At 47.5% G+C, this 24775-nt stretch overlaps 1 protein-coding gene across 4 annotated transcripts in view; it reads left to right on the top strand.

Annotated features, from left to right (window-relative positions):
* Positions 1 to 24775, top strand: part of PPP1R12B (protein phosphatase 1 regulatory subunit 12B) — a 143741-nt gene that overhangs the window by 77975 nt on the left and 40991 nt on the right. For all 4 annotated transcript variants that reach the window (XM_033080055.1, XM_033080057.1, XM_033080056.1 and 1 more), the window contains 5 exons: positions 8066 to 8156; positions 8416 to 8562; positions 9257 to 9440; positions 9986 to 10098; positions 11367 to 11411. In XM_033080055.1, the coding sequence (XP_032935946.1) occupies positions 8066 to 8156; positions 8416 to 8562; positions 9257 to 9440; positions 9986 to 10098; positions 11367 to 11411 (580 nt within the window). The remainder of the gene's footprint in view (positions 1 to 8065; positions 8157 to 8415; positions 8563 to 9256; positions 9441 to 9985; positions 10099 to 11366; positions 11412 to 24775) is intronic.

The following is a 24775-nucleotide window of genomic DNA, read 5'->3' as shown; positions in this document are numbered from 1 at the left end:
ACAAAAGCAGGAATCCATGCGGGATCCTTCAGGAATGGTCAAGGAAAGGAAGCAGGGACCGCTTGAGCTAAGCATTGTAAAAGAACTGCAGCTTGGCAGCGTGGAGCAAGCAAAAGGTAAAACTGCCTTTCCCCAGCCCCCTCCATGCTGAGTCTGTGTGCAGTTCCTCTTGGCTTACTAATGGGAACCATTGCCCTGCTGCACGCGCTTCACCCTCGGTCTAACAGCGGGAATGGCACCTTCTGGCACCAATGCCATCCCAGTGCCACTGCCTGTATGTTCAGGGGCTGGATTTACTAACTTTGACAAGTTCAGCTACTTCTCTGTGTCCAAAATGGCTATTAAAGCCACAAGGATGTACCTGACATAGTTGTAGAGATCCTGTGTGTCACTACAGCTGAGAGCTAATTCAGCTCTAAATCAGCTACTCTTTTAAATTCTGTGTTCCACAGTATTGACCTGGGAATGTGACAGGTGGAGGAGCCAAGGAAGCCAGCGAACCTCCATGGCATTTCTATGTGAAAGGTTTTTGTGCGGACTTAATTAATCTTCTGTCCCTGAGAACAGTGGACACTAGAAATTGAACCAAAGCCATGGGCTAAGAAATTGCAATGTGAGCTCAGTAGGAAATGGAAATCTTTGATACATTATTAATATTCAGTGAGATTTTGTGTAATTTAGCTGAGGCTGATCTGTGATCGTGTTCCTTGGAACTGCTCAGGCATCTCCTGCTCCCACAAGGTGGCAGTGGAAGGCTGCTGGAATGCACTGGCAGGCAAACATCACTCCTCAGGCTTATCTGGTCCAGCAGCTGAACCTTCTTTATCACCATCAAGTTTTGATTTTACTTTATTTTTTAATTGCAAAAGACAATTTCCCAATACTCAGAGTTTTGCCAAGTTATTTTTTTTTCCCCAGGGATTTCTACCCTGGAAAATTTCCTATTTCAGACTGTAAACCAGCTTTTGGGAAAGCTGTAACAGGTCTGCTTAAAGTTGTTGAAAATGTCAAATTGTGTTGGTTCAGTTGCAAATGTGAGGGATGCTGGCAGAGGCAGGATATTGGTTTTCTCTGTCAGTGGCAGGAAGTGGAGTTCCATCCTGCTCCAGTTCCTGCAGCAGATTTTTAATGCAAGGTTGCAGCTCCTGAGAACTGCAGACAGTGCACATTGTTCCCTGTCACAGTGACAACCCCCTCAGTGCTGTGTAGTGACACCTGAAGTCCTGTGCTGAACACAAACAATTCCAAAATATTCCATCCTGATACGCTTTGCACTTGTGATGGTCACAGCTGACACATTCAGTGTCTCAGACAGGTCATACTGTCAGTTCAGGTGTTGTTGGCTGCCTCTGCTCTGGGATTGCAGCACTCTGCCTTTCTCTTATAGAAAGAATCTCTGGATTGTTTTTGTGTTTTAAACAAGTACGTATTCTCTTTTGTCAGAAGTTTAAAGGTCTGAGTTCACAGCAACAGTTGCTGCAGCCAGTTTAGGGAATGTGATCACTGTCATGTTTGTTGCCTTATCACTCTTCACCATAATGCTGAGTGACATTAATTAATGTGAGGGATCATATAGATCATTAAAAGTTTCTCATGTATGTGCTGACTCCCCCAGCCCCAAATTTGGTGAGCTCTCAGGAGTACCAATGCTGTATTTTATTCCTCTGGCAGAGGGATTGCAGGGCTGTGTTCCCAGCTGGAGCACTCCTCACCTTGTATTGGAGTAGTCCAGGCTGCCAGAGGCACAAGGAGCTGCCGTGGGGACATGGTGGGGTCACAGCACAGAGGAAGCAGCTCTGCTGTCTGAGGGCTGCACACAGAACTGAACATGGAACCATGGAATGGTTTGGGTTGGGAGGCTGGTCAGGATCTTACAGCTCATCTCCTGCCACCCCTGCCATGGGCAGGAACACCTTCCACTAGACCAGGTGGCTCCAAGCCCTATCCAACCTGGCCTTGAACACTTCCAGGACAGGACATAGGAAAGGACCAAAATTGTTCAGAGCTCCCTGATGGGAAGTGTTCTTGTAGCCTCAGCTGTCGTACCTGTAACCTCACCCCATTGTAAATGTCCCGTGGAAAGAGGAGTTCTGCAGGGATAAAGGGAGCTGGTTGTTTTGATTAACATGTGGCAAAGATCACAAGTGTCATAATCTCCTGGATCAGCACCTGAACATGTTGAGCAAAGCAGAGCTGTGGGAAATAAAGAAGTTAATCTGCTGCTAGTGAACCTGCTAATCAACCTGTAAACAAACGGCTGAAATCCAGCCACTGAAACTTGCACAAGCTGAGAATTCATTGTCCAGATTCAAACATGACAGCCCCCAGCAGCAAAAGCCTGACAATGGGCAATTCTCAGCCAAGCCTTTTTGAGCCAGCTGTGAAAGGCTTTAGGACTATGATCTTGTTATCTTTCTGTCCTCAGCTTATTAAATAAGTGGGCATTGTCAGACTGTCTCCCCCCTCACTCCCAGCTCCAACACTCACAGTCTGATGTGTTGTCCTTCTCTCCTGCCTGGAAGGGTCTCTCAGAGCACATCCAGCTTCTGGCAGTTTCTCTAATGACCATTTCTGATGAGCAGAACATGTCAGCACAGAGATAAATTCAGGGAAGAGCCGAACCTGTTGCTCGGATAAAAGAACAGGAAAGTTTCTGTTTCCGTGTAGTTGCCAATGATTGACTTGCTGCTGGGGACAAAGTTCATTTTCTAACTTAAGGAATTGTATTTTGGGAACTGCTGTCAGCATTGTTGCCTGCAAAACTTGCACTTGCTTCTCTTCCCTCCTCCAGATTACAGATAGTTATTTGCTAATGGCAACTCTCCAGTTTGTAGGAATGCATTGCTGGGATGCTGTACTTTTCCAGTTGTTTCCAGGGGAACAGTATCTGTACTTGAGGCTTTTGCTGACTTTTTCTTTTTCATATCTTCCTTTTTTTCACAGTGTATGTGAGTTTTTAGTATACATACATGTATATATAAATATATATATGTGTGTGTTTGCCTGAGAAATAGATACATGTGTGACAAAGACTTTTTAAATCACTGCAGTGCTTGAAATAGGGATATTGTACTCTTCTTAAGAAGAGAAATTTCAAACATTTTAGGTCTGAGTAGCCACATTGCTCTCCGTGTGATGAGCACATCTCCTTGTGCACAGGAAGCCAAACCTGTGCTTGGTTCCCCTTACATGTTACCTGGATTTAGAAGAGCCAGAAGTCTGTCCTGGCTTCCAAGAAAACTGTCACTGTTGATTCTAATCTAGCAAGTGTAGTTCAGAGTCACTTCCTAACTAGAAGGAGGTGAGAGGATTTGAAGAGGACCTAGGAAGAGCTTTCCTCTAGAAGAGCCCCAGCAAGCCCAGCTCCAGTTCACAACCAGCATTCTTGTTCCCAGAGACTGGGAGAAAACTGCGATGATGAACCAGTTACTGTGTGCACTTCATGTTCTTACTGTGCTGGCTGTGGGACCTGGATTTATTGAAGAAGGACCTGACAGGGATGGAGGGAACCTGTCATGGTCCAATGCAGCTTTTGTGGGGGTGTATTTCAATTTTCAGTCCTGACAGCAGAATGAAATTCCTTGAACCCAGTCTGAGAAGAGAGCAGCTGTAGAACTTGGTGGGTGTTTAGCTTCCAAATTTGTTGCCAGGTGTTCATAGAATGCCAGAAAACTTTGGGTTGGAAGGGAGCTTACAGCTCATCTAATTCCACCCCCTGCCATGGACAGGGACACCTTCTACTAGACCAGGTTGCCCTCCAACCTGGCCTTGAACACTTCCAGGCATGGGGCAGCCACAGCTGCTCTGCCACATGCAGTGATGTAAAACTCCCAAGTTTTGCGTATTCTTGCTGTTCCCTCTGGTCTGGGACTTGGTGATGTTCTGCCAAAGCACTCCATGGTGGTGAATGGTCTTTGCTAGAAATACTTAAAGGTTCTGAGTACCTGAAGGGATTCAGGATGGCATGAAAGAGACCAGTGTCATAAAAGGATTATCAGAAGACTATGTTTCTTGGAGAAATTAATCTTTTGTTCACATTACCTATGCACCAGCCAGCAAGGGCATTGTAACTCTCTTTTCTGCATCGTTCACCCTTGACTTGGGAAGGGTTTCTTCTCACAATATTTTCTTTTCCTATGGCCAGCATTCTCTAACATACAGATTTTCTCCTGTAATTCCTGATTTACCAGACTGTATATCCAGCCTTCCTATTTCCTGATTTGAATCTCCCTTTCTGTTAGTATTGTATTGCAGCTCCTTTTGCCTTGACGTGGTGATGAGTAGTTGAGATCCATTTGAGTTTTACCCTATTGTTGATGAAAGAGTTGGCAGACGAAAATAGGTGTTTTCTCAAAAATAGGCAGAGTTAAGTGGTAGTCAGGTTCATCAATCGGTTACCAGGTTTTTTCCTATCTAATACACAAACCAGAAGCCTGTAGCTTTCTCACAGCAGCAGGACACACTTGTCTCTGTCTGTGGGAGTTGTAAACCTCTGCAGTGGTTTTGCTGACTCTCACATACACATCTTGAACAATTTCTCTTCTTCTCCTTGAACTTAGAGCCACAACTCTGGTAAAAATCTCTTCTGTTTTATACATGTCTTCATGTGATGCCTGCTCTTATTGCAAGTACTTCTCAGAGAAAGCTTATTGCAATGAAACACAACACATAGGACCTTTCCTTTGAAGATGTGCTTGGACCCTGAGATATTTGCTTGAATTAATAGGATGACACAGGCACTGCACTTGAACAAGCAGCATGTTCCTTTAAAACATAATTAAAAACTCTGTGGATTGTTCAGAGGGCGCCTCACATCCCATTTGGTGCTTGTGCCCTGCAGCCTGCTGTGCTCTGCAGTGTTTTTGCTTTGGAGAGCAGTATGTTGCTCTCTCTCTGCTATCCAGCCCAGCCTGGCCCAGCTCAGCCCTGAGCTGCATCCGACTCACTGTCTCCTTCCTGAGCATTTGTTCCCTCTCTTTCTTCCAGTCCACTTAGCATACTCAGGTCTCTCAAAATTCAGTTTGCAAGCAAAGCAATGCATTGTAAAGTCTCTTTTCCCTCCCTTCCCCCCAAATTAAAAAGACAAACACACAGAGTTCCAAGCAGGGCACACCTGTGTGCAGTTACAGCCCCTCCTTCGGCACCCAGAACCGGCTGGGGCTGCTCCCCTGCAGAAACCAGCTCTGTCACTGTGCAGTGGCTCTGCTGACTTGCCTCAGAAAATTCGCTTATCTCATGCTGTAAATGGCTTTGGGTGAGCTCCAGGAAGTGATGAATTGTATAAATGGAAAGAACCTGAAAGTTGGCAATGGATGGCGGCTGCGGCCCAGGCTGAGCCATGCTGACCTGCAGGATGTGCTCAGCTGAAGATCAAGTCCCTCCTACAGGTTGGACCCCCAGAATTGCTAATGATACTGTAGCATATATGTATTTTTATATAAATCCTGGGGGGGGGAGCAGAGGGAAAAAAGCCTGGGAGGATGATGGGGTAAGAGACCTAAAATGGTTTTTCTCTTGCCATACCTACAGCAAATCTGTGACAGAGCTGCATCAAGGGAATCCTGCAGCCTCCTAGCAGTGCCTGAGCTAGCCCTGCTGCAGAGCCCCTGCCCACGCCTGGGGTTCACCTGGTCCTCACAGATTTGCCAAATCTTTCCTGAAACTCATTTGGAAACCTGTTTTGTCCTCTCTATACTTGTAGCTCCTACATATCTGCGTCCTCATTGCAGAGTAAATTCCACTGATTTAAATTCCATGACTGAAAGCCATTGCAGTAAACTGCCTACTGTACTGAGCTACAAATTTACTTGGTTTGTATATTTCAGGATTTTTTTTTTTTACTACTGCTCTGAACTTAATTTGCAGAATATTTTGCAAATGCCTTCTTCCTGTAGGTGGCTTATTGCTTCTGGCTGCTGGGCAAACAGCAGTGATTCTGCTTGTGTCAAAAGCTGCAGAAAATGCTTATTGTTTCCTTTATGTGCCATTACCTGGACAGTGCACACACTGCAGCAGGGAGAGCAGGAGAGCTCCTGCTCTGCAAAATTAGGAGTTGCACAGCTTTCACTCATCAAACAGCAGCTTTTTTTGTTCATGAAACAGCAGATCCTTGGGAGACAATCATCCCTCTGAAGTGTAGGCGCTTCCCGTGTTGGCATATCCATCACAGTTCATGTGTCTGTATGGATAATCAATGGGAAGAAATGAGCTCCTCTGCAGTGCATCCACAGGGGCTGTGCTGGAGGTTCCTCATGAAGGTGATAAATCACACCCTGGGAGCGCAGCTCTGCAAGCCCTCAGCTGGGGATATCTCCATTGCAGGCAGCTCCCAGGGCACAGTTCAAGGAATCACGGAATCTCCTGAGTGGGAAAGGATCCTAGGGATCATTGAGTTGTACCCCTGGCCCTGCACAGACACCCCACCAATGAAAGCAGTGTCCAAACACTCCTGTCCAAACACAGCCTCGGGGCTGTGCCATTCCCTGGGGAGCCTGGGCAGTGCCCAGCACCCTCTGGGAGAAGAACCTTTTTCACAATATCCAACATTACCCTCCCCTGGCACAGCTTCATGTCATTCCTGCAGGTCCTGTGCCTGGTCGCAGAGAGCAGAGATCAGTGCCTGCCCCTCCAGGAGTCTCCAGTGCAGCATTCCTGGCACAGACTCAGTTCTTTATACTTTCCTTGGCCTATGGAGGTCAGGGATGTTCAAGGCATTATATATCAGGTCAAATCCTTGCACCAGTTTCAGGTGAGAGGACTCCCACATGACAACACAACACCTGAGGAGCTGGGAGGTGACTGTCTGTACCCCTTGCAAACCAGCAAACTCCCGTGAAGGGGATTCCTCCCTGGAGGCCAGGCTGCATTTCCTGCACAGCTGACCAGCACTGAATGCAGGTCCTGAGGGTAGCTAAAACCCACCATGGCATGTCATTTTAGAATGATCCAAATTTCTGGATTTTCTGTGGTTTTGTCACAGTGCAGCAGTTTAGTGAACTTTCTAATAAATGTCTTAACATACTGTATCAGATACAAATCCTGTTCAGCCCATTACCTTTCCCATGAAGGTAGTGGACTAAAACCAGGAAAAGAGTCTGAGGACAAAGTAAGTGTATTCACCTTCATCCCTCACTTACCTCACTGCCCTTTGAACATCCAGACCTCTGGTACAGTGTTAACGTGGCAGTGATAGACCTGCAAAGAACATTCCAGCACCCTCATCCCTGTACAGTGGGACAGTATGACTAATCATTCCATATTAACCAGGCTGAAGAGTCAAGTTTAATTAACTGTTCATAGGACTGAAGCCTCTCCTCCAGCAAGGAAATCATTTACTGCTGTGCACTCCTTGACTCAAAGCACTGTCCAATTCCTCACCAGTTCCTCACAGTGAATGCCAGGGCAGAAGGTGCAGTTTATGTATTTTCCTCTGAATAATTCTTTTTTGAATTCTCCCAGCTTTGATGAAATCTAGTTGTGCCCAGGTCTGTGTTTAACTGTGGGTTTTTCAGTGTTAAGGAGCGTGGTTTACACAGTGTGAAGGTCATTTCTTTAATTCCATGGCTCTTTCCAAGGCGTGTGTCTCTGTGATGCCTGCAGTTCAGCGGCTCCTGGTGTGATGGGTTTCATATTGATGAAGGCAGCAGATTGCAGGAATATGATCGTGACTGCAATGACAGGAAGGAGGGTCTGAGGAATGCACCAGCACTGGATTTCTGTTCTGAGATTTTTGTCTGAGTGAGAGGGCATTTATGAGGAGCAGGGTTCTTTTTCTAACGATGCAATGATTCGGAATGGAGCAAATAATGTAGAGAATAGGTGCATCTTTTTAACAGAACATGTCCAGCATTAAAAGGTTTATTGAGAGGCTCTGGGGAGGAGGTGCTGTGAACATGTGTGTATTGTGTGCTCATGGGGAAGTTGTCCCAAAGAAACATCAATAGCAGATGGAGCAAAAATTAATTTTTGTCCATGAGAAAGAGAATAATAGCTCAGGAGTCTATAGAGACAGGAAGGCAGATCACCTGCTTTTACTTTAACCCCTTCTGCACCTTTTTTTTTCCAGGTCATATCTGACTCCGGTGCGGGATGAAGAAGCAGAATCACTGAGGAAGGCACGATCCAGACAGGCCCGGCAGACTCGCAGGTCTACCCAGGTAAAGAATGGAAATGTTCACATTCATGTGTAGGATGAAGAGAGCTGATTAATTGGTTGCGCAGAAAAGCTGTGACTGCCCCATCCCCGAAAATTTCCAAGGCCAGACTGAATGGGATTTGGAGCAACCTGATCTGGTGGAAGATGTCCCTGCCCATGGTGGGGGTGGGATGAGATGAGCTTTAAGGTTCCTTCCAAGCCAAAGCAGCGTGGGGTTCAATGATTCTGTGCATAACTGGAAGGGTTCTGTCTCCCTGCAGGGTGTGACCCTGACGGACCTGCAGGAGGCCGAGCGCACGTTCAGCCGCTCGCGGGCAGAGCGCCAGGCGCAGGAGCAGCAGGACAGAGCCCAGGACAGCGGCGAGAGGCCCGAGAGCCGCACGCGGTGGGGCAGGGCTGATGACGAGGTGATCCTTCTGCCTCAGTACCCCTGCCTGAGAGCTAATGAAACCGTTCAGGAGAAGTTCTTGGGGGTTATCTTTTTATTCCGAGGGGGACAGACTAGCTGGAAAGAGGCACTGCTCACTTAGGAGCAGCACTTCAGCACTAGGGAGGTGGATGTGGGAGGTGCTGGAGCTTAGCTGTGCCGTTGCTCTCTTCTGGGAATTTCACCTTTCTGTCTCTTGCCAGAAAATAAAACTGTGTAAATCCCAGAAAGTGTAATGAGAAGGCTAATGATAGAAATGTGGCCTGGATCCATCCTGCTGTGCAGTCTAGGCAGAGACTTTGTGCTCACATTTTTCCACAGATGTTCCATGTGTAATGGAAAGCTGGAAAGACCAGTTTTCTGCCCCTGCCCCCACTGTTTTTTTCACTCTAAATCATGTATTTCTATTAAATAACTTGTGTCTCCTGCTATGAGCTTTAGGGACAAAGGGATTGATCCCAGATCTTCCAGGTGGGGAGGTTGCTTTTACACTGTAGCTGTGCAATGACTTTAACATCCATCCTAATCCGATAGAAAGGCCCTGTCCTGGCAAGTGCAGGTGATCACTTCCAGCAGCAGCAAAGAAAACATTGCACCCTGAAAAGTTACTGCATTCCCTGAAATCCCAAATCTGCTACTTGTACTATTTTTCTGTCACGGCTCTTTGTTTCTAGACCATCTATCGGCGATTGAGGGGCCCAGCACAGCCTGACAAACCCACGACACCTGTGTCTCCTTCCACAGCAGCACCTCTGCTCTATACAAGTTCATACCTGACTCGAACAAATAAGTATCTAGGGCTGGACTCCATTAATCCAGCAGATTTCAGAGCAGCAGCCACAGAGATGGAGAAAAATGGTACGTACCAGCAGAGTGAAGAACCGACAAAGCTCAAGGGTTTTCTTGTGGTTTAGAACTTCCAGTGTGTACAGATGGAGAGAACAAGTTTACTTGTTACTCTGAGGGAAGCTGCCACATCACAAAACAAATGTTACTTGTTTAAATGAAGCTAAGCAAATTCCTGTTGCTTGTAACAGAGGGATAAAAGGATATCTTCCATTTTCCATTTTGAACAAATAAATGAGACAGTGATCAGGAGCCTTTAGCTATTAGAGCTGGGGAAAGAGGTTCCCCTAGTACAGTTTGTCCTCAGAACAGGAGTAAGTCAGGATGACTTGGGGAGAGCTGGCAGCTGTGGTAACTTCCCTGGCTCTGATGAGGGAAGGAGTGTGAGCGTTCAGCTGTAGTAGGACACTAAAATTCCATTTCATTTGGTTTAATAACTCCTTTGTAATATAACACAAGGCAAGATGACCTTGGTCAGCTTGAAAAGAGCCCCAGAACCTTAGCAAAACACAGATGTAAATCACTGAAACCAAAGCAGTCTTTCTTTGCTTGGCCAGAGTGTGAAGATCAGGATTCAGATGACAGATCCCTGAACAAACAGTCGATCCGAGAGCGGCGACGGCCGAAAGAGAGACGAAGAGGCACCGGCATCATCTTCTCAGCACAAGATGTAAGTTTGAGTTCCTTAGAAAGAGAAACTCCAGGGTGAATTTTTTTCCAATTCCAAACTTCATGGTTCTCTTCCCAGTCCATTGATTTCCCATTAGTTCTTCCCTCCCCAGCTCTCTTTTAGACTGGCATATCCAAAGGTCTCATATCCCTGTTTGGCCTATGTCAAACTGAGCAGCAGGCTCTGGGCAGCCTGTTCCTGAGCCAAATCATGGAAACCCTGGACTGGGAAAAGGCCCACGTGGGAGAGGAGAGCTTCAAAGTCTAATTCCTTTGGAAGGAGATCACAAGCCACCTGAAATATTTTCAAATTTCTTCAAGCCCAAATTCGTCTGCTCTTTAGGCCCCTTGAAAGAAAGACAGCAGGAAGAAAACCTGTGTCTGGGTCCTCTCCCAGCGCCAGGGAACACTCACAGCATAAGTTCAGAAGAGCTATCTGTGTCATGGTCGTTTCTCTTAGTCCTGGTTTCAGAAGATTTCTTCAGTCTGAGGGAAGAAATCCAACCCTCCAAACTTTGGTTAGAGCCTCAGCTAGGAAAATAGATCACCTTTTTCATGGGAGGAATAAAAATTACCAAATTGTAGTTAACTAATTGAGTCCAGAGTCAGCTGGGATGCCATTTTAGTTTGCATTTGCTCCATGAAATCCTGGAGCAATTACAAAGGGAAGTGGCTTAGAGAAGCTACACAAGTGCACGATACCTGGGATTACAAGACTTCCTACCTGGAGTGTAACTGAAGTGGAGGTACTTTTGGATATAAGGTCAGTATTTCAGATGTGCAGTTTTTCCAAATTTTTTTCCCTCAGTGTATTAGGGACTTCCTCCCAACTCCTCAGAAGCATTGGAATGGCAGGAGCCATCTCAAGGGAGTCATTCTGTCCTCAATACCAAGATTTTCTAAATGACCATTAGGACACCAAACCAGATCTGATAATTAGCCAAAAGCATCTGGACAGGCATTTCTTTTGACAGGAGTTTTCTTAACATTAGCATCACATAATTTTTCCACTGAAAGGGTGGTTATGGACTGGCACAGGCTGCCCAGAGCAGTGGTGGAGTCACCATTCCTGGTAGGGTTCAAAACACACAAATGTGGCACTTTGTGCTCTGGTGGAGTTGACATGATGTGTTCGGTCAAAGGTTGGATTTGTTGGTCTTGGACGTCTTTTCCAGCCTTACTGATTCTGTAAACAATACATTTTCTTCTTGGGATAATATTTTGTTGTCTCCAGAGCTGCCTAATTACATTGTTTGCCTTTCCTCCTAGGATGATGATGAAGTTGATGGAAATGAGGAAGTGAAGGAAACCCGGGTAAGTGAGACCATATATCTGAATCACTAATGTCTCATCCTTGGCTATTGGTGGCAGAGTGTTCTGTGGCTTTTACTCTTGTCTGTAGGAGAGGTTCAGGCTTTGCTGAGGAGTATGAACAGGGAGGTAGTTCCAAGCAGCAAATTACTTACTGATTTCTTTTCTGAAAGATAAGGTGTATCTGCAGAGTGTCCTGAGTTCAATGCTGGCTACTGGAGAGCTGCACAGGAGGTGTGGAGCCTGGAGGGAATGTAGTGCCAGGGCAGCAGGATCTCAGGTGTCCTGGGGAAGGTGTGACCTTTGATCTTGGAACTGCTGTTATTTTCGACAGGATTTCAGTATTTCTGAAATCTGCTCTCCTGTCTCCTCACAGATTTGTTTTCTTGTGGGAAATGGTCTTTGCAAGCAGCATGTCAGAGGTTGTTCAGTGTTCCCCTGTTCTTGCAGTAGTCTCGTCCTTTGCGGCCCTTTCTTTCCTTTTATAATAATTACTGAGTCTTTCCAAATTGCCTTGATTTCCTTTGGTTTTGTTTGTCTTTGTCTGAAACACATTTGAGCCTGACAACATGACTGACTCTGACAATGTCAAAGCTAAAGACATTTCCAAGCTATTAAAGTGCAATGTGGAAGACCTGGGAGAAATAGCAAATGTAAGGTTGCATGGGGGTCAGCCTGTTTGTGGGATGTTTCATTTTTGCTGGAAAACACTGAAGTTGGAGTAGCCTTTCCCTATACTTTGCAATGCAATAGAGTGATGGAGCATCATTTAGTTGGAATTAACTGGTTCTTTGCTGAAAATTGGCAATAACACTCTTCAGACCCTGTTTTTGTTTTCCTTCTTGCAATATTCAGTCAGAATGCAGCAAAGTCACGGCAAGCCTTGCTGGGACCAGAGACTCACGTGGTGCTGGGATGGCTTCTAGCATGTGCTTATCTTTCCATGCCAGCCGTTGCTTTCCCAATGCTTGCTCTGCACTTTACTCCACTTGAAATGTGAGATATTCCTGCTCACAGAAGCATCACCTGCTTCAAGGAGGCCAGCTCTTCCCACAGGAGTTTCTGCTCATCACAATGCAGAGCTTCCTGAAATCTTCACTGAATCCTGCAGGAAAGATTTGGCCATTTATCGTCATTAAAATTGTTTTGACATTTCTGCTGCCTCACAGTAAGACTGAAGGAGGGGAATTTTGTAATGTGTAAAAAGTAATAATCATAATAGGGACACCTTGTTTCCAGCAGGCATGTTTGGGACTTGCTGGGAATGTCTTGTTCTTCTGGGAAGTTGTCCCAGATTACCTAAATTAAGACAAAAGAGTAGCTGAGGCTGCAGGTTTGGAGGCTTCCTGGAGTCTAGTCCTAAAATTGCTGAAGATTTTATTGAGCACAGTCCTCACTACTCATGTAGATGCATAAGCTGCACTTTGGTAGAACCCATCTGCCCAAAAATTCAAGGTCACCCAGTCTCTTACAGTTAATAATGCTGGTTTTCCCCAAATTAACAGTGTTTTGTCTAACACTTGATGTGATTTTCTTGTGGGATCTATCTAAATGCAGTGCAACTTCCCGTCTGTTGCATCAGCCCCTTTGTGCAGGTGCTTCAGGGCACCAGCAAGATGTTTTCTTATGCACCAACATATCTTAGACCTGGGTTAGACTCTCCTCCCACTCTGCCAGAGCTGTTTTTCCCATTTTCCCAGTCCTCTTGTTTTTATCCAGTTCCTTGTTTATATTCTTGAATGCATGCCTTCAGTATCATATCACTTGGTCAGTCTTTCCTGGTTTGAGATCCAAATCAGAGATTTCTGTCCTAACTGGCCACCACTTTGGCAGGAATCATGGAACAGCTCTCTGTTTTCAGTTCTAGTGCCAATAAGAAAGTACAGTTAATAAGCATTATTCTTCAGTAACTATAGTTTTAGAATGGCAGGTGCCGAATGTCACCAGGTTGTGACCTTGAACAGTCTGGAGTTTCAGTAGCAGAAGCCCAGAGAATCTTATTTTATGGGAACAGTTACATTTATCCTCCAGTGTTTATATCTTGGCTGATATCAGGATGATTTTCATGGAAGCCAAAAAAAGGCCTTACTTGAAATCTCTCCTCCAAGCTCTGCAGTGCTAGAGACTAGCAGAGGAAAGGTAAAGGCAGTTTTGGGGGAGGAAAAAATGGAGCAAATACATGTTGTTCTAATTCTCAGAAGTGGATGAATTATTTTGACTGAGCTCATGAGCACCAGAGTGGGAAGCCATCCCAGACACTTTGGCTGAGGTTTAGGCAAGTCTCATAGTGGGATGTGTCAAGAGGTCTCATAGTGGGATGTGTCAGGATCCTCCATGTGTTCTGCTCCCAGCCTACCTCCCTCCTTAGGATACAGACTGCCTGGGTGCACTGTGGAAAGTTGGAAGAGCAGACAAAGTTTTACTGTGGGATTAATATTAAAGGGTCCAAGGACAAAGGCTGGACAAAGCCTCTGGGGAAGCAGCTTTAGGAGAGGTTTTTCCATGATTCCTGTGGAAAGGAGCTGCAAAGGAAATTTTTTTGTGGTCTGGGGAGACCTGAGCTCAAAACAGAGGTAGGGGAAAAGCTTGGCCACAGTCTTGTCTCTGTTTCTCAGAAAATAAAAACTGGAAGAGTCTGAAAGCTCGTGTTAGACCCAGATTGAGCCGGGGGGAGGCTGGAGCTGGGAAATGTTCCCTGTTCCCTCAAGCCACTGACTGCAGAATACCAGTGGGAATTCCAGTCTTAGTGAGGCCAGTGAGGACAAATGCAACAGAGTCAGTGTGGATAGGGATCAATGGCCTGTCTGGGATGCAGCAGCTGGAGGATGATGATGAAGACTAAAGATAATGTTCCAGTGTTCCATTTCAGAGCAGGTTTTCTTTATCCCTGACTCTGCTGGCTTTGACTTGGCCATTACTTCAAATAATAGAATTTATTACAGACTGGTTTGAGTTGGAAGGAACCTTAAAGCCTACTTATTCCTACCCAGTGTCATGGGCAGAGACACCCCCACTATCCCAGGTTGCTCCAAGCCCAATTCAACTTTGCCTTGTCAAAGGAAAATTTTAAATTCAGAGGAAGACACTGAGTGTTGTGTTTGTAAAATAACAATTTCTGGGCAGTAAAAGTATCAAACAAAATGTCTGTTGTCATGAACTGCCTTCAGGACAGTCTGTATAGCCTAGTATAAACCTCAGACACACTAATGGAATTAAGTTTTATGGAGGAATAGCACTGAAATGTTTGATTGTGAATTACAGCTGCAGTAAGTGGATTAAATAGGCTCCATTCGTGTCTCCCTGCACTTTGATTTATGGAATGAACCAGGCTCACTCCTGTTTGTAAATAAGTGTTCTGCCTACTTGTACTGTTACTGAAATCACCAAATGCAACTGGATACCAATATAAATTAAATCTCTGTTTTAGAAGGGCTGAATTTCTAAACTTAATTTCACGAGTTCCAGTGAACTGGAAAATTCCTTATGCAAACTCAATGTCTTAATGTTATTGCTGATTCAGAGCTATGACCTGGGAGTCCTGATTTTGATGTGTCCTATTTTTCACCTATATTTTTGCTTGTAGTGCCACTTTATCCTTCCACAGAGGCTTCAGTTCAACTTTTGTCACTGTGTTGTTTGCCTTTTTGTGAAAAATGGATGTGTTTAATAACTAGAAGATCAGGAATAGCTTTTCTTAAGTGTTTTGTGAATGTCCTGTTGTAGCCAGACTGATGTACTGGGAGTCCTGGGAGTCCCCACTTGTTGCTGCCCCTTTCCCAGTGTCCTGTGGCCACCCCAGTGCCTGTGGACTGTGTTTGGGAGCCAAGGAAGGCTCCGAGTCCTCCACTTTCAGGACTCACATTACCTAATATGGTAAGGTATGTCTGCAAGAGCTGCGTTGTTTTGCTGGGATACAAGGGAAAGTTGACCAGTAAAAGGAACAAAATAGGTGAACTTCTGGCCAGCTGATAAGGAATTAAAATCCTTTCAATCCAGGCAGTGCTATATGGTGGTGTTCATCCTATGCTTCATCTCTGCTGGCCCAGAGTCCCTTGTGGGGATTAAGGATATGAGTATTTTCCCCTGGTTTTACCCTTGAGTGTTTATTTCTAGCAGAGATGTGGTGTGATGTGGGAGGGAAACCATCTGGCTCTTGTCCAAGGGCATGTAGGTGGCACCATGCGTCACTTGCATTGGTAGTTAAATTAGAGAGCATTTAATTCTGTGTAACATAAGGCTGGGAGAAATTGGCTCTGTTTAGTCCTGTTTGTAAACAAATTGCTCTAATGGGCTGTGTATGCTGCAAGGAAGCATCTTTAATATGTATAGCAGTATGAAATAGCAGCAAAGTGCTGCAGGAAGGAGCATGAGCTGAGGCTTTGCCATAAAGCTTGAATGTGGTGAAGAACATCCCCTGGATTCTCTGGGAGGTAGAGGAGGCAGACAGCAGAGAAATTAAAATTCATTCTGCAAATATTCCTACAAAAATGCTTCACATCTGCACAGAGGATTTGCCTTGTGAGTTCTCCAGCCTGATGTGTTGGTTTTTCTTAACCTCGGTATGTGGAGAAGGGCATCAGCCTGGGTGGCTGCTCTCCCTGTGGGTACAGCACTTCACTCCTCAGCCTGGCTCTGAGCACCAATTTACAGCTCTGGGAAAAAATATTGTTTGTGCCTAAAGCCAAGTGACCCAAGTGGGTTATGTGACTACCAAGTTACAGCTTAATGTCTTCAGGTAAATTCCTCTAACTTACCAAGTTGCTGAATTAGGAATGTGTAGTGTGAAGCAGTGATGGGAATGGGAATGGGGATGAGTAACACAAAACCAGCTAAAATCCAATCTGTGAGTCCTGAGAAGATGAAACAAAACAGCCAGTCCTCCAGGAGTGATTCCCAAGGTCACAAACTCATAACTATTTAAGGTAACTTTATGCTTTAGCATTTGGTTTAGTAGATTGCCGTCAGACTTGTGGTGTAGTCTGAGGTGGCTGATCTTTCTCAGTTGTCAGCAAGTCATTCCCCTGCAGCCATGGGATTGGGGTTGACCCTGCAGCAGCCACTCACAGCTCCCTTGGCTGCTGATGGCATTGCTGGGAGGCCTGTGCAGTCAGTTCAGATGATCCCGGTTCATCCCAGGGCTCCTTTCCCTTTGTACCCATGGCAGCTATTACACAGGGTCCTGGGATTCTCTTGCTTTCTTCCCAGAAGGAGCTTGGAGCAGTGTGATGGATAGGGTGGCAGCAGGATCCATGACACATGACTCCCAGGAAATAGCAGTGCTCACTTCAGGGTGAATGTTAGGCCAGACCCACTGGCCTGAGGTGGGCAGCATTGCTCCTGGACCATATCCCAGAGACAGAAAAAAATCTCACTATTGTTTTATGTCTATTTATGTTTGTAATTTTTGACTTTTTAAAGGTTAACAGTGTATGGTTCTGCTTATACATGTTACAGAGCATCCCATCACTTTTTGTGGGAAACTGTTGAAATCTGTCTCCTTGTGACATGTTCAAAACTTTGCAAAGGAGAAATATCTCTGACTGCTGAACTACAGGTTCTGGGCCCCTCTGGGAGCTGATGATCATACCTCAGTGTCAGTCATGCAGTGGGCAGGGGGAGGATGTCTCTCCTGACGTGATTGAAGTCATCCTCCAAAAAACCTGATCTGCTGAATTAAAATTCCTGCCTACAGCAGTAGATATCTGGGTGGGCCTTAATGGCTGTGTCATAGTGACACAGGTGTCTGCCTTGGAGAAAAGAGATTGGGGGCAGTGGGAGGGGGCTGCAGCACGTGGAATTGGGATGTGTCATGCTCAGGCTGTGTTGTCTGGCCCTTCTCCCCAGTGTGAGAATCTGCATCCAGCTCTGGGATCCCAGCTCAGGAAGGATGTGGAATTGCTGGGATGAGTCCAGAGGAGCCCATGGAGATGCTCTGAGGGCTGGAGCCCCTCTGCTCTGGAGCCAGGCTGGGAGAGCTGGGGGTGTGTTCACCTGGAGAGGAGAAGGCTCCAGGAAGAGCTCAGAGTCCCTTCCAGAACCCAAAGGGGCTCCAGGAGAGCTGGAGAGGGACTTTTGACTAGGGATGGCATGACAAGGGGGGATGGCTTCCACTGCCAGAGGGCAGGGTTAGATGGGATGTTGGGAAGGAATTCCTCCCTGTGAGGGTGGTGAGGCCCTGGCACAGGGTGTCCAGAGAAGCTGTGGCTGCTGCATCCCTGGAAGTGTCCAAGGCCAGATTGGACAGGGCTTGGAGCAGCCTGGGACAGTGGGAGGTGTCCCTATCCATGGCAACAGATGGAATGAGTTGAGCTTTAAGGTCCCTTCCATGCCAAACCATTCTGTGACTGCAGTGTTCTAGGGATGCTTCTCTCTGGCAAAGCTCCCATGAAGCTGATTGTCCTCATCTCCTGTCATCCTTTGCAGGCTGTGTCACACATTTTGGTAGTAAATTATTTATCTCCCAGACATGTCCAGAGGGAATGAAAAGCAGAAGCTGTTTTGCCTCATGGCTAGTTGTCCCGGTTTAAAGGGACAGTATTACCAGGAAAAGGGAATTCAGGAACTCGCAGGCACAAAAAAGGTATAGGTTGGGAATAACAGTTCTTTACTGAAATATTTATAAGACAAACAAAAACAGCATCAGCTATACGAAAGAAAAAAAACAGTGACAGAACAGAACGGAATTCAGTCCCAGTCCCTTTTTCAGTCACCGATGGCTCTCCGATGGACCAGGGCGGGCGGCTTCTTAGTCGCGGCTGCTGCAGGGGCAGGGGAGGGGGCGAGGTAGCTTCACCACCCCAGGTGGAAGAAAAGGGTGAGGAAGGAGCTCTGCTCACCGTGAGCGTCCCAGTTCCCAGTTGTTCAGAGGAAACAGCAAGCTTTAGCAGTCCAAATCCAAGAAGCCTGATCCCAACAGGAGAAACGGAACCTCTCTCCTCGAGTTCGGCCGGCGAGCTGTGTAGTTCTCCTACCCCCAGTGTCCTCTTACTTGCGGAACACAAAAGCAGGACTCCACCTTTCCCTAATGGGCCATCATTGCTTCAGCAGTCCTTTATCTCCAGCTCTTAACGGCTAATAGGAGAGCCATCCCGGCTAGCTTAACATAATAATGGAAAAAATTTCTAAACCTCGCCAACCCACAACATTATCCACCCCAAATTTTTTCCATGCTAACATACTACATTAAATTAGAACCTTTAAATTACATACATACATGCAGTTACATACACAGTATCATAGGTAGTTCACCCCAGGACAAGGTCTCCTTGGGGTATGCATCGGGTTTCTCCATCCTTTTGCATCACCCACCAGGTACAACCTGGTCCTTGAGCAAAAACCACCCCACGGACAGGATTGTCTTTGCTGGAGGCAGAGTTCACCCAAACAGTTTTCCCTAGCATACCTCTCATGTGTACCACTGGAACCTTATCTCCATCTGGTGTTCCCAAGAGCTCAGATTGGGCAGGGCCTGCTCGGTTAGTGGAACCTCGGGTATTCACTAACCATGTGGCCTTTGGTAGATTACTTTCCCAGTTCTTGAAAGTCCCCCCACCCAGTGCCTTCAAGGTGGTTTTAAGCAGGCCATTGCACCGTTCGACCTTCCCAGCTGCTGGTGCATGGTAGGGGATATGGTACACCCACTCAATGCCGTGTTCCCTAGCCCAGCTGTTTATGAGGCTGTTCTTGAAATGAGTCCCGTTGTCTGACTCAATTCTCTCAGGGGTGCCATGCCTCCAAAGGACCTGTTTCTCAAGGCCCAGGATGGTGTTCCGAGCAGTGGCATGAGGCACAGGGTAGGTCTCCAACCATCCGGTGGTGGCTTCCACCATGGTCAGCACGTAGCGCTTGCCTTGGCGGGTCTGAGGCAGTGTGATATAGTCAATCTGCCAGGCCTCCCCATACTTGTATTTGGACCAACGCCCACCATACCAGAGGGGCTTCACTCGCTTGGCCTGTTTGATGGCAGCGCACGTCTCACAGTCATGGATGACTTGAGAGATACTGTCCATAGTTAGATCCACCCCTCGGTCTCGTGCCCACTTATACGTGGCATCTCTGCCCTGATGACCTGAGGCGTCATGGGCCCATCGAGCCAGGAACAATTCTCCCTTGTGTTGCCAATCCAGGTCTATTTGTGACACCTCTATCTTTGAGGCCTGATCAACCTGCTCGTTGTGTTGGTGTTCCTCATTAGCCCGACTCTTGGGGACATGGGCATCCACGTGACGAACTTTCACAGGTAGTTTCTCTACCCGGGTGGCAATGTCTTTCCACTCGTCGGCAGCCCAGATTGGTTTTCCCCTACGTTGCCAGTTTGCCTTTTTCCACCTTTCCAGCCAACCCCACAGAGCATTGGCTACCATCCACGAGTCAGTATAAAGGTAGAGCTTGGGCCACTTCTCTCTTTCAGCAATGTCCAGGGCCAGCTGAACAGCTTTGAGTTCAGCAAATTGACTTGATCCACCTTCTCCTTCAGTAGCTTGTGCAACCTGTCGTGTGGGGCTCCATACGGCTGCTTTCCACTTCCGGTTCATTCCCACGACGCGGCAGGAGCCGTCGGTGAAAAGAGCGTAGCATGTTTCATCTGCTGGCAGTTGGTTATACGGTGGGGCTTCCTCAGCGCGGCTCACTTGTTCTTGCTCCTCATCATCGGCGAGACCAAAATTTTCACCTTCTGGCCAGTTCGTAATTATCTCCAAAATCCCAGGGCGATTTGGGTTTCCGATGCGGGCGCGTTGCGTGATGAGGGCAATCCACTTGCTCCATGTGGCGTCGGTGGCGTGGTGGGTAGAGGGAACCTTTCCTTTGAACATCCACCCCAGCACTGGTAGTCGGGGTGCCAGGAGGAGTTGTGCTTCCGTCCCAATCACCTCTGAGGCAGCTTGGACTCCTTCATAGGCAGCCAAGATCTCCTTCTCTGTGGGAGTGTAGTTGGCTTCAGACCCTCTGTAGCTCCGGCTCCAGAATCCCAGAGGTCGCCCTCGAGTCTCCCCAGACACCTTCTGCCAAAGGCTCCAGGACAAGCCATGGTTCCCGGCTGCAGAATAAAGCACATTCTTTACCTCTGGTCCCGTCCTGACTGGGCCAAGGGCCACTGCATGAGCGATCTCCTGCTTGATCTGGGCAAAGGCTTGCTGTTGCTCAGCACCCCAGTGGAAATCGTTCTTCTTACGGGTGACCAGGTAGAGAGGGCTCACAATCTGGCTGTACTCAGGAATGTGCATTCTCCAAAAGCCTATGGCACCTAGGAAAGCTTGTGTTTCCTTCTTGCTGGTTGGTGGAGACATTGCGGTGATCTTATTGATGACCTCAGTGGGGATCTGGCGCCGTCCGTCTTGCCACTTTACTCCCAGGAACTGGATCTCTCGGGCAGGTCCTTTGACTTTGCTCTTTTTAATGGCAAAGCCGGCTCCCAGCAGAATCTGTATGATCTTTTCTCCTTTCTCAAATACCTCCACTGCCGTGTTCCCCCACACAATGATGTCATCGATGTATTGCAAGTGTTCTGGAGCCTCACCCTTTTCCAGTGCAGCCTGGATCAGTCCATGGCAGATGGTGGGGCTGTGTTTCCACCCCTGGGGCAGACGATTCCAGGTGTACTGCACGCCCCTCCATGTAAAGGCAAACTGAGGCCTGCACTCTGCTGCCAGAGGAATGGAGAAAAATGCGTTAGCAATGTCAATGGTGGCATACCACCTTGCTGCCTTGGACTCCAGCTCGTACTGGAGTTCCAGCATGTCCGGCACGGCAGCGCTCAGTGGTGGAGTCACTTCGTTCAACGCACGATAGTCCACAGTCAATCTCCATTCTCCATCAGACTTGCGCACGGGCCAGATGGGGCTGTTGAAGGGTGAGTGGGTTTTGCTGAGCACCCCTTGGCTCTCCAGCTCACGGATCATCTTGTGGATGGGGATCACAGCATCTCGATTCGTCCGGTACTGCCGGCGGTGCACTGTTGAGGTGGCAATTGGCACTCGCTGCTCTTCCACCTTCAGAAGTCCCACTGCAGATGGGTTTTCTGACAGTCCAGGCAAGGTGTTCAACTGCTTAATGCCCTCTGTCTCTACAGCAGCTATTCCAAAAGCCCATCTGTATCCCTTTGGGTCTTTGTAGTAGCCACTCCTAAGAAAATCTATGCCTAGAATGGGCGGTGCCTCTGGGCCAGTTACAATCGGATGTTTCTGCCACCCCTCCCCTGTCAGGCTCACCTCAGCTTCCAGCAAAGACAATTCCTGTGATCCCCCCGTCACCCCAACAATGGAAACACGCTCTTCCCCCACATGTTCTGATGGTATTAGAGTGCATTGTGAACCAGTATCAACTAATACCCTGTATTCTTGTGGTTCTGATGTGCCAGGCCATCGGACCCACACCATCCAATAGACTCTGTTATCCCGTGCCTCTCCCTGGCTAGAGGCAGGGCCCCTCTAGCCCTGGCTATTACTCCTTTCCTGAACATACATAGTGGAGGTTCCTTCAAGTGGGTCTGACAGATCATCCTCCCTTCTGTAATGCCCAGCACCTTGGTCATGGGAGGTTGAGGCTACCTTCACTTTAGTGTAGCTCCCTCGGTTAGCATTTCCCTCCCTCAGTTGACGCACCCGTGCTGCCAAGACAGAAGTGGGTTTCCCATCCCATTTTCCCATGTCTTCCCCATGGTCACGCAGGAAAAAACCATAGGTCAGCTCGTGGGGTGTACCCTCTTCCACTAGCTGGGGAGCGTTGGGCTGTAACCTTGGGGTATGAGGCTCGCACTGGTGCTGCCTTGATCTTCCTGATCTCCTCCCTCATCTCACTTATGTCACCTCTCATCCCCCTCACCTCCCTGATCTCCTCCCTCATCCCCCTCATCTCTTGGACCACGGAAGAAACCTGGGCCTGCACTACGCCATTCATCATACTGTGAAAATCCCTAAGCTTGTTAGCAACAGAGCTCACTGTTTCTCGGTGCTCATCAGCATTAATCATTGCAATGAAGGTGGTGTATTGAGATGGCCCTCGGTTTGCCAGATTCCACAGCATGTGACCTGTGCACCTGACCTTGTCAGGGTCATTGTCATGCTGTCCATCCCTCCCAAAGAGTACCTCCAGTACCGCCACCTCTCTCAACTGTTGAATCCCTTCCTCAACAGTTTTCCAATGCATTCTATTATGGTACTCCTGCATTCTTTCTTTGTTGACAAACCTCTCTCTTACACTCATTAAAAGCCGCTCCCAGAGGGGAAGTGGGCCTGGCTCCCTTACGAATATCTGGTCCACACCTGAGTCCTGGGACAAGGATCCCAAATTCCTTGCCTCTGTACCATCCAGGTGCACACCTGTACCCATAAGGTCCCAGACCCGAAGTAACCAAGTTGTCAAAGCCTCCCGGCCCCGTCGTGCAATATCTTTCCGCAGATTGCGGAGATTTTCATACGACAGGGACTCAGTGATGATTTCAACCTCTGGCTCCCCTGCTGGTTGTGAGGGCCCTCCTCTCTGGTCCTCTTTGTCTAGGTGCCTTGCTTTCATTTTAGACTTCCTAGTTTCTACAGGGGCGACTGCTGCTGGCTGTGAGTGCCCTTGCAATTCACCTGGACCCTGGGCAGATGTAACACCTATGGGTTCCACTACAGCATCACTGGATTCTCCCCCTTTATGGCAGGGCTTCTCACCAGCTGGGGAGAGGTACTCCTTCATCATCTGGCCCATCTCACTCATCTGCTTCACTAGAAGCCCCACCCACTCCGGTTGGTTTCTTTCTGAGATGGGCTGTGGGGCAGGGTCAGGCTCTGGGGCAGCATCCCTAGTCTCTGGGGCAGGGTCAGGCTCTGGGGCAGCATCCCTAATCTTTGGGGCAGGGTCAGGTTCTGTGGCAGCATCCCTAGTCTCTGGGGCAGGGTCAGGCTCTGTGGCAGTATCCCTAGTCTCTGGGGCAGGGTCAGGCTCTGTGGCAGCATCCCTAGTCTCTGGGGCAGGGTCAGTCTCTGTGGCAGCATCCCTAGTCTCTGGGGCAGGGTCAGGCTCTGTGGCAGCACCCCTATTTCCTGGAGTAGGTATCAGAGTTGTTATCCAGCTCAATCCCCCGTTATCTCTTAATGTTAAATAGGACAAGCCTATCATTAACACCAGCCACTGTACGATATCATTAGCATTCAGAGGAAATCTGAACCCTTCAAAAACTGGTGGGGTAGACCCAAAAACTTGGGTGAGGGGTTGGGAGAAAATTTCCCCTGGTGTTATTCCCTCACAGTAGGTGCCATTATTAAAGTAATCCCAAAAACATGCATTTAGTGTGTGGTATCCCTGAATCCATGCACCCGCCGTCCAAAGGAAGTTAAAAATCCATGAATTCCTCACCTTATCAACCCATAAAGCAAGTTCGATAACAGTCACAGTAGCCTTAGTTACAGGGCCCATGCTTATGTAAGGGTTTGCAAATGGGAGATATACATGTATGAACACGTGCAGCCCAAACCAGATTAAACTGGACCACATGTTGCTAGCACACACACAAAAAAAAACAATCTCAGGCAACTGAAGAACTGTTATTCCTTAACCTCGTGCCACACGTTCGGGCGCCAAGATCTGTCCCGGTTTAAAGGGACAGTATTACCAGGAAAAGGGAATTCAGGAACTCGCAGGCACAAAAAAGGTATAGGTTGGGAATAACAGTTCTTTACTGAAATATTTATAAGACAAACAAAAACAGCATCAGCTATACGAAAGAAAAAAAACAGTGACAGAACAGAACGGAATTCAGTCCCAGTCCCTTTTTCAGTCACCGATGGCTCTCCGATGGACCAGGGCGGGCGGCTTCTTAGTCGCGGCTGCTGCAGGGGCAGGGGAGGGGGCGAGGTAGCTTCACCACCCCAGGTGGAAGAAAAGGGTGAGGAAGGAGCTCTGCTCACCGTGAGCGTCCCAGTTCCCAGTTGTTCAGAGGAAACAGCAAGCTTTAGCAGTCCAAATCCAAGAAGCCTGATCCCAACAGGAGAAACGGAACCTCTCTCCTCGAGTTCGGCCGGCGAGCTGTGTAGTTCTCCTACCCCCAGTGTCCTCTTACTTGCGGAACACAAAAGCAGGACTCCACCTTTCCCTAATGGGCCATCATTGCTTCAGCAGTCCTTTATCTCCAGCTCTTAACGGCTAATAGGAGAGCCATCCCGGCTAGCTTAACATAATAATGGAAAAAATTTCTAAACCTCGCCAACCCACAACACTAGTAGAGAATTTAGGAGTAATCTAAATTTGTTTGGAAAATTGGACTCAATTTCTCTGGCAATAAAATATCTTTTGGAAACAACCACCGTAGGAAAAATGGTATGTTGCTGTGATGTAAGCGTGGTGGTTGTTTGTCCCTTGTGTCTTTAAAAGGTCACTTTCTGTTT

Source organism: Catharus ustulatus, chromosome 25 (genome assembly GCF_009819885.2).
Source record: "Catharus ustulatus isolate bCatUst1 chromosome 25, bCatUst1.pri.v2, whole genome shotgun sequence".
Taxonomy (NCBI): Eukaryota; Metazoa; Chordata; class Aves; order Passeriformes; family Turdidae; genus Catharus; species Catharus ustulatus.
The sequence above is the reverse complement of the archived record's forward strand: the minus strand, read 5'-3'. Positions and strand labels throughout refer to the sequence as shown.